We start from the raw sequence: 16785 nt of genomic DNA, 5'->3' as shown, positions 1-16785 counted from the left end.
ATACCTAGCAACTGAATCTTCCTAACTAACCTCCCATGTGGGACCTTGTCAAAGGCCTTACTGAAGTCCATGTAGACAACATCCACTGCCTTCCCTTCATCCACTTTCCTGGTAACCTCCTCGAAAAACTCTAATAGATGGTTAAGCATGACCTACCACGCACAAAGCCATGTTGACTCTCCCTAATAAGTCCCTGTCTATCCAAATACTTGTAGAACCTATCTCTTAGTACTCCTTCCAATAATTTACCTACTACCGACGTCAAACTTACCGGCCTATAATTTCCTGGATTACTTTTAGAGCCTTTTTTAAACAACGAACAACATGAGCCACTCTCCATTCCTCCGGCACCTCACCTGTAGATACTGACATTTTAAATATATCTGCTAGGGCCCCTGCAATTTCAGCACTTGTCTCCTTCAATGTCCAAGGGAATACCCTGTCGGTTCCTGGGGATTTATCCACTTTAATTTGCCTCAAGATAGCAAGCACCTCCTCCTCTTCAATCTGTGTGGGTTCCATGACCTCACTACTTGTTGCCTTATTTCCATAGACTCCATGCCAGTTTCCTTAGTAAATACAGAGGCAAAAAACCCATTTAAGATCTCCCCATTTCTTTTGGTTCCATACATAGCCGACCACTCTGATCTTCAAGAGGACCAATTTTATCCCTTACTATCCTTTTGCTGTTAATATACCTACAGAAGCTCTTTGGATTATCCTTCACCTTGACTGCCAAAGCAATTTCATGTCTTCTTTTAGCCCTCCTGATTTCTTTCTTAAGTATTTTTGAACTTTTTAAATTCCTCAAGCACCTTATTTGCTCCCTGTTTTCTATACATGTCATACATCTCTCCCTTCTTCTTTATCAGAGTTCCAATATCCCTTGAGAACCAAGGTTCCTTATTCTTATTCACTTTGCCTTTAATCCTGACAGGAACATACAAACTCTGCACTCTCAAAATTTCTCCTTTGAAGGCCTCCCACTTACCAATTACATCCTTGCCAGAGAACAACCTGTCCCAATCCAAGCTTTTTAGATCCTTTCTCATTTCTTCAGATTTGGCCTTTTTCCAGTTTAGAACCTCAACTTGAGGACCAGATCTATCCTTGTCCATGATCAAGTTGAAACTAATGGTGTTATGATCACTGGAACCAAAGTGTTTCACTACACATACTTCCGTCACCTGTCCTAGCTCGTTTCCTAATAGGAGATCCAATATTGCATCCTCTCTAGTTAGTACCTTTATATATTGATTTAGAAAACTTTCCTGAACACATTTTACAAACTCTAACCTATCTAGACCCTTAACATGAATGCTAATATTACATTTTCCTTCCTTACCACCAACTCAACCTGCAAGTTGATCTTTAGGGAATCCTGCACGAGGACTCCCAAGTTCCTTTGCAACTCTTATGTTTGTATTTTCTTTCTATTTAGAACATAGTCTACCCCTTTATTCCTTCTACCAAACTGCATGATCATGCACTTCCCTACCGTATATTCCATCTGCCAATTCTTTACCCTTTCTCCTAATCAAAGTCCTTCTGTAGCATCCCTGCTTCCTCAACAGTACCTGACCCTCCACCTTTCCTCATAACATCTGCAAACTTGGCCACGAAGCCATCAATTTCATCATCCAAATCATTTATATATAATATGAAAAAAGTGGTCACAACACCAACCTTGTGGGACAGCACTAGTCACCGCAGCCAATCAGAAAAGGCCCCTATATTCCAAATCTTTGCCTCCTGCCAGTCAACCAATCCTCAACCATGCTAGTATCTTTCCTGTAAAAGATACTAGCATGGTTGACACTTGACACTTTACGCTTCATGTGTGGTACCTTGTCAAAGGCTTTCTGGATATCTAAGTAAACAACATCCACTGACACTCCTTTGTCTACCCTACTTGTTATTTACTCAAAGAATTCCAATAGATTCGTGAGGTAAGATCTCCTCTTCAGAGAACTATGCTGACTTTGGTCTAAATAGACCAAATACTCTGAAACCACATTCTTAATAATAGACTCCAAAATCCTCCCAACCACTGAAGTCAGGCTAACTGGCCTATAATTTCCTTTCTTCTGCCTCCCAGCCTTCTTAAGGAGTGGAGTGACATCTGCAATTTTCTATTCTTCCAGAACCATTCCAGAATCTAGTGATTCTTGAAAGATTATTACTAATGCCTCCATAATCTCTTCAGCTACCTCCTTCAGAACCCTGGAGTGTAGTACATCTGGTCCAGGTGACTAGTCTACTGTCAGAACTTTCAGTTTCTCAAGCATGTTCTCCCTAGTAATTGCAATTGCACTCACTTCTGCCCTGACATTCTCAAATTTCTGGCATACTACTGTCTTCCACAATGAAGACTGTTATAAAATACTTACTAAGTTTGTCTGTCATTTCTTAGTCCCCTATGTCTACCTCTCTAGTGTCATTTTCCAGTGGTCCCATATCCAACTGCCTTTCTTTTACTCTTCATAATATCTGAAAAAAACTTTTGCTATCTTATTTTATATTACTGGAGTGCTTGGCTTCATATTTCACCTTTATGGCTTTATAGTTGCATTCTGTTGGTCTTTAAAAGCTTACCAATCCTCTAACTTTCCACTAATTTTTTCAATATTATATGTCCTCTCTTTTGCTTTTATGCTACCTTTGACTTCCCGTACTCCTTTTAGAATACTTCTTCATCTTTGGGATGTATCTACCCTGCGCCTTCCAAATTTCTCCCAGAAATTCCAACCACTGTTGCTGTGCCATCATCCCTTCCAATCAGCTTTGGCCAGTCCCTCTCACATGCCTCTGTAATTCCCTTTGCTCCACTATAATATTACAGAAACAGGAGAATAATTACCTCAAACTTCAGTTGTTGCCAAAAGGGATAGTTAGCCTGAATTATAGAAGGGTTTTGGAAACTGGCAAAGAATAATCAAGTCATATTAACGGTAATCATTAAAAAAAAATAAAAACGTTGTGAACAATCATAATGTCAGTCAGCACCTGTGGAAAGAGAAACAGTGAGCATTTCAGGTCGGGGTCCTTCATCAGAATTATTTCACTCACTGCTGGAATGAGGAGGTGCCTTTGAAGAAGAAATTGGGTAGAATCGCACAGAGTGGTGGGTGCGTGGAACGCACTGCCGGCAACAGTGGAGACAATAGGGTCTTTTGAGAGACTCTTTGATAGTTACAGGGAGCTTAGAAAAATAGAGGGCTGTGCAGTAGGGTCAAAGTAAGTAAAGAAATCCGTTAGTCTTGCGAGACCATGGATCTGCGCCTGGAAAGTCTTCACTCTCCAGGGTGCAGGCCTGGGCAAGGTTGTATGGAAGACCAGCAGTTGCCCATGCTGCAGGTCTTCCCTCTCCACGACACCGATGTTGTCTAAGGGAAGGGCATTAGGACCCAGTGTCCTAGCTTGGCACCAGTGTCGTTGCAGAGCACTGTGTGATTAAGTGCCTTGCTCAAGGACACAACGCGTTCCCTCGGCTGGGGCTCGAACTCACGACCTTCAGGTAGCTAGTCCAATGCCTTAACCACTTGGCCACATGCCCACACAGTAGGGTAAATCTAGATATTTTCTAGAGTAGGTTACATGGTTGGCACAACATGGTGGACCGAAGGGCCTGTAATGTGCTGTAGATTTCTATGTTCCAGAATCAGCCCGCATGCTCTGAGTATAGATAAATGAAAGGTAATCTCATATAAAATTCTGAGAGAGCTTGAATTGACAGGTGCTCGAGTGTATGTACATCTGATTCCCAAGTCAGAAACTCCTCCAGTAACTTACCTACCATTAGATTCACTGGTCTATAATTCCCAAGCTCTTATTTGGAGCCTTTCTTAAATAAAGGTGCAACATCAGCCACCCTCCACTACCCTGGCACCTCACCCGTCGATAGCGATGGATGCATATTTCTTAGCTAGGACTCCTGCAATTTTTTCCTCATTTCTCACAGTTCTTGGATATACTGTACCTAATACCTATCAAGCTTCAGGCATTTAAGACAATCAGCACCTCCTCTGCTGTAATGCAGATTATCACCAAGACATCCTCATCAAGTATCTCAAATTCCAAAGTCTTTATTCATGGTAAAAATAGAGGAGAAATACTCATTTAGGACCTTGCTTGTCTCCTGCAGCCAGGAGCGTATCTACGGAAAATAGCGCCTATGGCAAGCACTGAAATTGCGCCCCTGTCCAAATATCTGACACCCATCTTTCAGATAACTTTACCATAATATCAGCTCAAAAATACAAGTCAAGCTCATTAATCTTTTAATTAACAAATTATGGCACTACATGAAAATTATAACTGCACCTTCTTTGCTTTCACTGATGCAAATTGGTCTATGATGTGATCAAAGTCAGTTTTTTTCAGTTTCTTCTCTTTCTACACTCAGCAGAGCAAGATCACAGAGTCTGCCTTGACCCATGGAGGCTCTCCAATATGAAAGTATTAGTTTTAATTTGCTGAATGATCTCTCACAGCTGGCGATGGAAACTGCCATAGTTGGCATTATCTGAATAGCAATGTGAAGATTGGGGAAGACGCTTTCATCTCCACACTGAGCAATAAATTCAAGAAGCTCTTCAGGTCTTGATATTTTCATGTTGACCCACCTTGATAGCAACGTTCTGCAATCCAAAATTTCTTCATATAGCTGCAGTCCATCAACATCAGAGCTGTACAATTTGCCCAAATTTTCACACTTCTTCTTTAGGTTGCTGTACTACAGTCCCTCGACATGGAAAAGGAACCCAAACTTGGCGTCAGTGTCATGCAAACGAGCGAACCTTTCATCCATTTCTCTGTGAAGACGGTCGAGTGTTCCCTTCATGACTCTTTCCATTTCCTCCTTAACTGTTAACCCAGCGTCTCTCGAGTTCTCATCAGCCATTCGTTTCTTTCATCTCTGACGTCTTTCACCTTGACAGAGACAGACTCCTTCGAGTGACCAACACTTCTCTTCCATCATAAAAATGATCTTGGAGGGCTTCACATCCAGGGCCGCATCGTGGAAGTTCATGCTAGGATCCTGCAGCCTCTTTTGAATACGGACAATGCGAATGAGCACTTTGTTCCATCAGCTTTCTCGTTGCAGTTGTTATGTCCATTGGGTCTTTGTACTGATGGGCAAATCCTAGACTGATAATTGAAGAATAGCAAACATCTCCGTCAATCCTTTTAAAGGTTCTGTTGGAGGCGGACGGATATCCTGATGAGCTTTGCAGGTAGCCAACGAGCGTAAGGCTAGGGGTTGGGGGCCGTCCCGAACGACGTGAAAGAGCCAAAGGGAGAGCGGCGTGCGCGGAGGCTGAAGCCCTGGTCTTAAAGAGTACTCATCCCGGCCGAAGCATTGTGGCAGGAATAGGGATCAGACAACTCGCTACCTGTAGGTATTGGAGAGTGGAGTCCTGAAGGCTGCCTGGCAGTTGATTAAGATACATTGCAGATTGTGGAAGTTGCCTCGTTTATTTGAATGCAACATCCTGATTATTTAGTAATACCATTGATTCGGGGTTCGGGGCAACAGTATTTTAATATTTATTGAAGTTGGGAACGGATCAATGGTAGATGCCCTTTCTGTGTTGTGCGCTATACCATGAAGAGCATAAAATTGGATCCTTCATCTTTTGGTTGGGGCGCCGTTTAATCCCGGGTGGAAGTTCATCGTCACTATATCACCTGAGGATTGAAAAGTGCGGGGGGCACTTGGCTGAGGTGCAGGGTGGAGAGAGACCCCGACATTGTGGGGATCAGAAAGGGGCGGATACAAGAAGGGGGTGGGGTGAGTACCGTGGAGAGGGACCAAGAAAGTTTATGCATCCCACACTCACTCACTCCTTTTCTTTCACCAGGCAACAGCACTGGTGACAAATCTGGTACTTAATCTTTCTCTCTCTCCCTGTTCAGCTTCACGATGCTGAGGGCCGGACACCCAGTGGTGGGTGGATTGTAACTGCATTCTTGAGCTGGGAGTAAAACGTAAAACAGGAGCAACCGACCAGATAATAAAAGGGGTCGAAGACATGGCAGCAAGCAGCGTCAGCCTCAGTTACTTCATCTTCCAGCTGCTGCTGATGGTCGCCTCCGGTCGGCGGGAGTTTGTTAACCCAGAGTACAAGGCCTTCCGAGGAGAGAACGCAAACTGGGCATCCAACCACTTGGCGGTGGACGAGTGCATGGGTAGCGTGTACCTGCAAGCAGTGAACCAGATCTACAAACTCTCCAAGTGACTTGCAGCTCCTGGTGGTCCACCAAATGGGACTGGACGAGGAGAACCCGGACTATTACCCGTCCCGCATCGTGCTGCGGTCAATCTGCGACTGAAATTACACAATGGCCAGCCTCTGAAATAAGGCCATCCTACTGCTTCTCACCCATGATAATCAAAGACAGATCATACATCTGAAGAAAATTCTTTTTTCACTATCCGAGGATGGCTTGTCTGACTTTAATAGAAACTGCTCAGTGGTGCCCAGGGCACGTGTATACCTACTTGAATCCCAGAGAGACCCTATTGTCTCCGTAGTCACTCTTTGCCTCTTAATATATTTATAAAATCTCTTCAAATTCTCCTTAATCTTCACTGCCAAACCTATCTCATTCCCGATTCCGCCTTCAGTTTTTTTTTTTAAAGAGTATACTCCTGCGTCCTCATATTGAAAGCTAAAGCAACAAGGCTTTCCAAATATTATAATGACAGGACTAGGGTACTGCTACAATGAGAGTTGTGAGATACAGAGGTGTTAGAGAAAGCAGAGCAGCAGAGAATAAGAGGTGTGAGAGATAGCAGAATGTTACTGTGCAGGGTATCAGAGATTGTGGAAGAAAGCATGAATCAAGTATTACATCTGAGAGTGAGATAATACTGTGTGAGATAAGTAACAATGTATACTATAAAGGAGATGTAGGTGTATCTGTGAACTTTGGATCCATTATAGTGTATGATATTGTATTAGAAGGTTGACTTGTAGTACCAGGTGTCCAAATGTGGAGCCTGCACTGTGGTGAGTATTACCTGTATGATCAGCATGTCCTGACGCAGGTCATCTCCATGTTTAAAGAGGATGCTAATGGTGTCCTTTGATATAGAGGTAGGGTCAGCACACTTGAACTCCAGCCATAAAGGCTTCTTCTTTGACGGCATTACTTTGCATCTGTCCACCTGTAAATCAGACAATATTTTTTTCCCCATTCTGTGCGCTGGCAGGAATTTACTCTGTATTTCTGTTGTTCTGGATATTGGTCAAGGTATACTGCAATTGATGTGGCTGTACCACGGCTCACTTGATAATGTCATTAAAACAGATGAGCATTTCTCCGCTATACTGTCATAGGTACCTCACAGACAATAAATTAATCATTCTGTAGGCAACCAAGTTAATGAGGGGATGATCAAAGTTCTCACCCTACACAGTAGATGGCTTAGATTTATACAGGAATGGATAAGTAATTTTATGCTCCTTTTGGATATTGAATATTGAAAACTGGAATAATAATGATAATCAATGAGAATAATGATTTAGTCTTTCCCTATGTGTTCAGATAGGGAAAGACTAAATCATTATTAAAAACAAATCTCTCAATGGCTCACTTCTTCCTCCTTTGTCTTTACAGTGCTACGGGTTCAATGATGAATTGCTTCCATTCCAGTTCTGTGGGTGGTGAGATGACTACAGAGTTCTCTGTGATCCTGCCATGGATGGGTTTCAGGGTGCTTGAGGAGGCAGGTAGGTGAGAAGATTAGGATGCTGTTGTTTGTACCCGACCTCTGCCTCTCCCATTGCCCTGAGGCAATATTTTGACCTGAAACATTTATGGTTCCTTTCCTTCCACAGATACTGCCCAACCCACTGAGTTCCTCCAGCACATGCTTTGTTGTTCCAGGTTCCAGCATCTGCAGACTCTTTTGTCTTCTGTCTTTTCCATTATGAACAGTCATGAGCCAGAGATTCCCATGGGACAATGAAGAACACCAAGGGAATTTTGAAATCTCTTCCCATGAGCAGAGCGCCTGGTCACTGTCACTGGGTGAGTGTCATTAGATCCCCGTTACCAGGGATGTTTGGTATTGGAAGAGGGGACTGGCAATGGTTCACCTGGAGCATTTGGAAGAACCCTCACGTTTGGAGGGTTTTGCAAGGCTGGTTATTGGTGATTTCTCTCCATTCTTTGAAGTCCATACACTATATTACCTAGAAGTCCAATGCATACAGCAGGATAGAGATTACCGTTAACAAGAGAAAATCTGCAGATGCTGGAAATCCAAGCAACACACACAAAATGCTGGAGGAACTCAGCAGGTCGGGCAGCATCTTGAAGGGTCTCAGCCCGAAACGTTGACTGTACTCCTTTCCATAGATGCTGCCAGACCTGCTGAGTTCCTCCAGCGTTTTGTATGTGTTGCAGAGATTACTGCTGTTTGAAAAGCTACTAGCCTGCTGCCAAGCGCAAAGTCTTCAAACCATCTTTCCTTAGTTGGTCAAAGGTTGTGCTGGCAAAACGGTTGAGCTGAATTTTCCCACAATAGTCCATCTTCATTAAGTGGTGGATCCCAGGAGTCTTGCCATAGCAACACACATCAAAGTTGCTGGTGAACGCAGCAGGCCAGGCAGCATCTCTAGGAAAAGGTACAGTCGACGTTTCAGGCTGAGACCCTTCGTCAGGACTAACTGAAGAAAGAGCTAGTAAGAGATTTGTGAGGGGGAGGGGGAGATCCAAAATGATAGGAGAAGACAGGAGGGGGAGGAATGGAGCCAAGAGCTGGACAGATGATTGGCAAAAGGGGATACGAGAGGATCATGGGACAGGAGACCCAGGGAGAAAGAAAAGGTGGGGGGAGACCCAGAGCATGGGCAAAGGGTATAGTCAGAGGGACAGAGGGAATGATGTGTGTTGCTTGAATTTCCAGCATCTGCGGAATTCCTCGTGCTTGTCGTAGGTATTGTTTGTCAGAGGGTAGTATTGCAAGGTGAGGATCTTCATCTTTCTGATGTTTACTGGAAGACCCATCCAATAATACACGATCAGAAGAGGAGTCGGCCATAACATGGAGCTCAGCCTCTGAGTGTGAACATATACAAGCCTGTAGTAAACTGACAGCTAAATGGGTGACCTTTTCCTGAAGTAGAGACCTTCAGCTCCAACTTCGTGTATAATCATAGGTCTTCCATGCAAGAATCAGAATCAGGTTTATTATCACCGGCATGTGACGTAAAATTTGTTAACTTAGCAGCAGCAGTTCAATGCAATACATAATCTAGCAGAGAGAAAAGGAAAATATTCTATTACATATATTGAATAGATTTTTTAAAAACGTGCAAAAACAGAAATACTGTACATTAAAAAAAAGTGAGGTAGTGTCCAAGGATTCAATGTCCATTTAGGAATGGGATGGCAGAAGGGAAGGAGCTGTTCCTGAATCACTGTGTGTGTGCCTTCAGGCTTCTGTACCTCCTACCTGATGGTAACAGTGAGAAAAGGGCATGCCCTGGGTGCTGGAGGTCTTTAATAATGGACGCTGCCTTTCTGAGACACCACTCCCTGAAGATGTCCTGGGTACTTTGTAGGCGAGTATAGCCGCTGTCTTGCCTTTCTTATAACTGCATCGATATTTTGAGACCAGGTTAGATTCTCAGAGATCTTGACACCAGGAACTTGAGGCTGCTCACTCTCTCCACTTCTGATCCCTATATGAGGATTGGTATGTGTTCCTTCATCTTACCGTTCCTGAAGTCCACAATCAGCTCTTTCATCTTACTGACGTTGAGTGCCAGGTTGTTGCTGTGGCACCACTCCACTGGTTGGCATATCTCACTCCTCTTCATATCTCTTCACCATCTGAGATTCTACCAACGATAGTTGCATTGTCAGCAAATTTATAGATGGTCTTTGAGCTGTGCCTAGCCACACAGTCATGTGTATATAGAGAGTACAGCAGTGGGCTAAGAACATACCCCTGAAATGTGCCAGTGTTGATCGTCAGCGAGGAGGATATGTTATCACCAATTCACACAAATTGTGGTTTTCCGGTTAGGAAGTCGAGGATCCAATTGCAGAGGGAGGTACAGAGGCCCAGGTTCTGCAACTTCTCAATCAGGATTGTGGGAATGATGGTATTACTTTTGGAGGTATTATAATTGAGATGAGAGACAGATTGGTGCAGTAATCGAGAAATGCCTATGTAAAACTTACATATTAACTTCCCTAATATTGATTGGCACCTGATTAGTTCCAATGGTTTAGACGGGGCAGAGTTTGTTAAGTGTGTCCAGGACGGATTCCTGTCACAGTATGTTGACAGGCCGACTAGGGGGAATGCCATACTAGATCTAGTATTAGGTAATGAACCGGGTCAGGTCACAGATCTCTCAGTGGGTGAGCATCTGGGGGACAGTGACCACCGCTCCCTGGCCTTTAGCATTATCATGGAAAATGATAGAATCAGAGCGGACAGGAACATTTTTAATTGGGGAAGGGCAAATTATAAGGCTATAAGGCTAGAACTTGTGGGTGTGAATTGGGATGATGTTTTTGCAGGGAAATGTACTATGGGCATGTGGTCGATGTTTAGGGATCTCTTGCAGGATGTTAGGGATAAATTTGACCCAGTGAGAAAGATAAAGGATGGTAGGGTGAAGGAACCATGGGTGACAAGTGAGGTGGAAAATCTAGTCAGGTGGAAGAAGGCAGCATACATGAGGTTGAGGAAGCAAGGATCAGATGGGTCTATTGAGGAATATAGGGTAGCAAGAAAGGAGCTTAAGAAGGGGCTGAGAAGAGCAAGAAGGGAGCATGAGAAGGCCTTGGCGAGTAGGGTAAAGGAGACCCCAAGGCATTCTTCAATTATGTGAAGAACAAAAAGATGACAGGAGTGAAGGTAGGACCGATTAGAGATAAAGGTGGGAAAATGTGCCTGGAGGTTGTGGAAGTGAGCGAGGTCCTCAATAAATACTTCTTTTCGGTATTCACCAGTGAGAGGGAGCTTGATGATGGTGAGGACAATATGAGTGAGGTTGATGTTCTGGAGCATGTTGATATTAAGGGAGAGGAGGTGTTGGAGTTGTTAAAATACATTAGGATGGATAAGTCCCCGAGACCTGACAGAATATTCCCCAGGCTACTCCACGAGGTGAAGGAAGAGATTGCTGAGCCTCTGGCTAGGACCTTTATGTCCTCGTTGTCCATTGGAATGTTGTCCCCTTATTCAAAAAAAGGTAGTAGGGATAGTCCAGGTAATTATGATCAATGAGCCTTATGTCTGTGGTGGGAAAGCTGTTGGAAAAGTTTCTTAGAGATAGGATCTGTGGGCATTTAGAGAATCATGGTCTGATCAGGGACAGCTAGCTTGGCTTTGTGAAGGGCAGATCGTGTCTAACAAGCCTGACAGAGTTCTTTGAGGTGACCAGGCATATAGATGAGGGTAGTGCAGTGGATGTGATCTACATGGATTTTAGTATGGCATTTGACAAGGTTCCACATGGTAGGCTTATACAGAAAGTCAGAGGGCATGGGATCCAGGGAAGTTTGGCCAGATGGATTCAGAATTGGCTTGCCTGCAGATAGCAGAGGGTCGTGGTGAGGGAGAACATTCGGATTGGAGGGTTGTGACTAGTGGTGTCCCACAAGGATCTGTTCTGGGACCTCTACTTTTCGTGATTTTTATTAACGACCTGGATGTGGGAGTAGAAGGGTGGGTTGGCAAGTTTGCAGACGACAGAAAGATTGGTGGTGTTGTGGATAGTGTAGAGGATTGTCGAAGATTGCAGAGAGACATTGATAGGATGCAGAAGTGGGCTGAGAAGTGGTAGATGGAGTTCAACTCGGAGAAGTGTGAGGTGGTATACTTTGGAAGGACAAACTCTAAGGCAGAGTACAAAGTAAATGGCAGGATACTTGGTAGTGTGGAGGAGCAGAGGGATCTCGGGGTACATGTCCACAGATCCCTGAAAGTTGCCTCACAGGTAGATATGGTAGTTAAGAAAGCTTATGGAGTGTTAGCTTTCATAAGTCGAGGGATAGAGTTTAAGAGTTGCAGGGTAATGATAAATCTATAATCTATAAAGTCTATAAAACTCTGCTTAGGCCACACTTGGAGTACTGTGTCCGGTTCTGGTCACCTCACTATAGGAAGGATGTGGAAGCATTGGAAAGGGTATAGAGGAGATTTACCAGGATGCTGCTGGTTTAGAGAGTATGCATTATAATCAGAGATTAAGGGAGCTAGGGCTTTACTCTCTGGAGAGGAGGAGAGGAGACATGATAGAGGTATACAAGATAATAAGAGGAATAGATAGAGTGGATAGCCAGCGCCTCTTCCCCAGGGCACCACTGCTCAATACAAGAGGACATGGCTTTAAGGTAAGGGGTGGGAAGTTCAAGGGGGATATTAGAGGAAGGTTATTTACTCAGAGAGTGGTTGGTGCGTGGAATGCATTGCCTGAGACAGATACACTAGTGAAATTTAAGAGACTACTAGACAGGTATATGGAGGAATTTAAAGTGGGTGGTTATATGCAGGCAGGGTTTAAGGGTCAGCACAACTTTGTGAGCCAAAGGGCCTGTACTGTGCTGTACTATTCTATGTTCTATAAAAACAAATTTGCTACATTATTGCATAAGACGTTGGTGAAGCCTAATTTGGAGTATTGTGTGCAGTTTTGGTCACCTACCTACAAGAAAGACATAAATAAGATTGTAAGAGTTAGGACCTGAGTTATAAGGAAAAATTGAATAGGTTAGGACTTTATTCCTTGGAACATAGAAGATTGAGAGGAGATTTGAGAGAGGTATATTAAATTATGAGGGGTATAGAAAGGGTAAATGCAAGCAGGCTTTTTCTACTGAGATTGGGTGGGACGACAAGCAAAAGGTCATGGATTAAGGGCGAAAGGTGAAAAGCTGAAGGGGAACAGGAGGGGAAACTTCTTCATTCAGGGTGGTGAGACTGTGAAAAGAGCTGCCAGCACCAGTGATGCATGCAAGCTCGACTTCAACGTTGAAGAGAAGTTTGGATAGGTACATGGATGGTAGGGGTATGGAGGGCTATGGTCCCGGTGCAGGTCGATGGCAGATTAAATAATTTTGGCATGAACTAGATGGGCTGATGGGCTCTGTGCTGTACTTTTCTATGATTCTATGACCCTAATGATTTAAACATGCTTTCCAGCGATGAAGCTGACAGCTTTGAGTTTAAAATGCAAGCAGCTATCATGTTCCTGGAGACAAAAGAAACCACAGATGCTGGAATGTGGACCAACCCTCAAAGGGGGGAGGAAATCCAGCTGGTCAACAGCATTTATACAGAGAAGTGGACAGTCAATATTTCAGGTTGAGCCCCCTCAGGAAGCTGAGATTCCCTGAGCTATTAGCATGACGACAACTCCTTCCACAGGAACGATTGGAGTGGCATGGGTAGGAAGGAAACCAGTGTTAAATGGGTGATACTAGACAGCAACCTCTTCTTCAAGCTCATCTGCAGCATTTCTACCTTTAACGTCTCTCTTTTCCTTTTCAATGTGGATGTGGTTCTGTCGAAGAGCGTGACCCAGAGCTACACTCAAACTTTGGTTCTTTGTGGCGATGAGACCTATGCCCAGGAGTCACCAACCAGCTGTTTCTCGATGTCCCAAGGACACGGCCAAGAAGACGAGCACGCCTGAGGCTTTGCAGCTCTGGGAACAAGCCGATTCTATGCCGGTGCCACAGACTGACGCATCGCGGGAGAAAATGGAACAGTGGGAACCGCAGATCAGCTGTCGGAGGTCTCTATACTCAGTGAATCATGTACTTGCTCCCTTTCTCTCATTGGGGGAGGAAGAGTTTGTTGCCGATTCTTGAGTCAGAGACAGACTAATGAATATGGTACAGTATGCCAAATTGTCAGGTGAATGATTATTTTTTGATGTATGCAGATTATGGTCTTTCTTGGGGGCTTTGCTGATGCTTGCTTAGTGGGTCGAGGGTCCGATACTTTTTTGCTGAAGTAAACAGGGGAGGGGTAGGGTCATTGCTTTGCCGCTGCTCGTGAGTGGAGGGGAAGTGGGGGGGGTTTGGGGTTCTGACATTTCATTTGGGGCACTCTTCTGTTTTTGTGGATGTCTGAAGAATAAGAATAAGAATGAGAATTTTGGTTGTATATTGTATACATTCTCTGATATTAAATGGAACCACTGAACGGACAGGGGGCAAAGTGCACACCCTCTGAGAAGTGACACTGATGGGTGTGGTCGAGGAGGAACAAGGGGTTGATTGTGGAATTCAGGAAGGGGAAATTAAGGGAGCACATGCCAGACCTCATTGAGGGGCCAGTGGAAAGAATAAACAAAATTCCTGGGTAATGTTCTCTCTAATTTTGTTTTACAGCTGCATGGACCAATCATTGCTCTGAGCAGGAAATTTTTACACAGTCTGAAAACTGCACGGCACTTTATATTAACATTATATAAAGAAAACAGAGGCTACGTGTGCAGGAGCCTTTCGGTGTCTGCAAAGCCAGGCACCCACACAGCTTACAGGGAACAGTGATCGAGGGTGCCAACATCTCTGAAGATCGACCTTGGCCTAACATATGTATTGTTGCAATTATTAAAAAAAAGGCATGCCAGCAGCTCTATTTCATTAGGTGTTTGAAGATATTTGGTATGTCACCAAAGACTCTGGCAAATATGTACAGCCGAGCGCGTTCTGACTGGTTGCATCACCGTCTGGTTTGGAGGGGCCTTGCACAGGATCGAGAAAAGTTGCAGAGAGTTGTAAGTTCATCAAGGTCACCTTGGATAGGTGATGCATCAAGAAGACACCATCCATCATTAAGGATCCTCACCATCCAGGACATGTCCCCTTCTCATTACTACCATCAGGAAGGAGGTACAGGAGCCTGAAGACCCACACTCAATGCTTTAAGAACAGCTTCTTCCTCTCTGCCATCAGATTTCAGAATAAATAACAAACCTGTGAACGCCAGCTCACTTCTTTCACTGTATTTATATTTTACATTTCTTACTGAAACATAATTTTTTTATGTACTGCTGCAAAACAATAAATTTCATGACATATCTCAGTGGTATTAAATCTGATTTGATTTTGATTCTGAAGGAAAAGTAGATGAGGTTGCCTTCCGTTGAGTGTGGAGTTGAGAAGATATTCCTAATACTGGAATTTGCAGCAAAACATGAGACACGTCAGAGATCAGCAGCCTGGGAACCTGAGAGTGACCATGACCCAGATAGAAGAGAAAAAATGATTCAGGCACTTTGAGGAGGTGATTGAGATCTCGTCCGACACCTATATGGATGATTCAAGACAGTTGGCAATGACCAGCTTCTCAAACTGGCTACTAATAGCAATAGCATGTTGAGTCAAATGTCAGATCCACAACTTTATGCAGCCTTTTCAGTGAGGACTACCGAGCAATTAAAATTGTCATCAAAGAGAAGTTCATTCTGCAGTTCAGCTTGACACACACTCTTGACAACATGAGAAGCATTTTAGTATTTAAGGAAACTTGGAAAAGTTTCACAGAACATGTGTGATTTACTTCAGGTGAGACTTCCCATGGGTGTGACTGGCCATGGGTGTGACCTCCCTGAGGTTTAATCTCCCACAGGTGTGAACTCTCTCAGGTGTGACCTCCCTCAGGTTTAATTATCTACAGGTGTGACCTCCCTCTGGTTTAATCTCCCACAGGTGTGCCCTCCCTCTGGTTTAATCTCCCACAGGTGTGCCCTTCCTCTGGTTTAATCTCCCACAGGTGTGAACTCCCTCTGGTTTAATCTCCCACAGGTGTGACCTCCCTCTGGTTTAATCTCCCACAGATATAACCACCCTCAGGTTTAATCTCCCACAGGTGTGACCTCCCTCGGGTTTAATCTCCCACAGGTGTGACCTCCCTCTGGTTTAATCTCCCACAGGTATAACCACCCTCAGGTTTAATCTCCCACAGGTGTGACCTCCCTCAGGTATAATCTCCCACAGGTGTGACCTCTCTCAGGTTTAATCTCCCACAGGTGTGACCTCTCTCAGGTTTAATCTCCCACTGGTGTGACCTCCCTCAGGTTTGATCTCCCACAGGTGTGACCTCCCTCTGGTTTAATCTCCCACAGGTATAACCACCCTCAGGTTTAATCTCCCACAGGTGTGACCTCCCTCAAGTATAATCTCCCACAGGTGTGACCTCCCTCTGGTTTAATCTCCCACAGGTATAACCACCCTCAGGTTTAATCTCCCACAGGTGTGACCTCTCTCAGGTTTAATCTCCCACTGGTGTGACCTCCCTCAGGTTTAATCTCCCATAGGTGTGAACTGTCTCAGGTGTGACCTCCCTCAGGTTTAATTATCTACAGGTGTGACCTCCCTCTGGTTTGATCTCCCACAGGTGTGACCTCCTTCAGGTTTAATCTCCCACAGGTGTAACCTCCCTCGGGTTTAATCTCCCACAGGTGTGACCTCCCTCTGGTTTAATCTCCCACAGGTATAACCACCCTAAGGTTTAATCTCCCACTGGTGTGACCTCCCTCAGGTTTAATCTCCCACAGGTGTGAACTCTCTCAGGTGTGACCTCCCTCAGGTTTAATTATCTACAGGTGTGACCTCCCTCTGGTTTGATCTCCCACAGGTGTGACTTCCCTCTGGTTTAATCTCCCACAGGTGTGACCTCCCTCTGGTTTAATCTCCCACAGGTATAACCACCCTCAGGTTTAATCTCCCACAGGTGTGACCTATCTCAGGTTTAATCTCCCACTGGTGTGACCTCCCTCAGGTTTAATCTCCCACAGG

At 44.3% G+C, this 16785-nt stretch overlaps 1 protein-coding gene across 3 annotated transcripts in view; it reads right to left on the bottom strand.

The window, feature by feature from the left end:
- The window catches only part of pik3cg (phosphatidylinositol-4,5-bisphosphate 3-kinase, catalytic subunit gamma), a 135644-nt gene that overhangs the window by 16606 nt on the left and 102253 nt on the right, over nucleotides 1-16785 (bottom strand). For all 3 annotated transcript variants that reach the window (XM_072242680.1, XM_072242681.1, XM_072242679.1), the window contains one exon: nucleotides 7028-7174. In XM_072242680.1, the coding sequence (XP_072098781.1) occupies nucleotides 7028-7174 (147 nt within the window). The remainder of the gene's footprint in view (nucleotides 1-7027; nucleotides 7175-16785) is intronic.

This window comes from Mobula birostris, chromosome 24 (genome assembly GCF_030028105.1).
Source record: "Mobula birostris isolate sMobBir1 chromosome 24, sMobBir1.hap1, whole genome shotgun sequence".
Classification (NCBI taxonomy): Eukaryota; Metazoa; Chordata; class Chondrichthyes; order Myliobatiformes; family Myliobatidae; genus Mobula; species Mobula birostris.
This window is presented reverse-complemented; position numbering and strand designations above follow the sequence as displayed.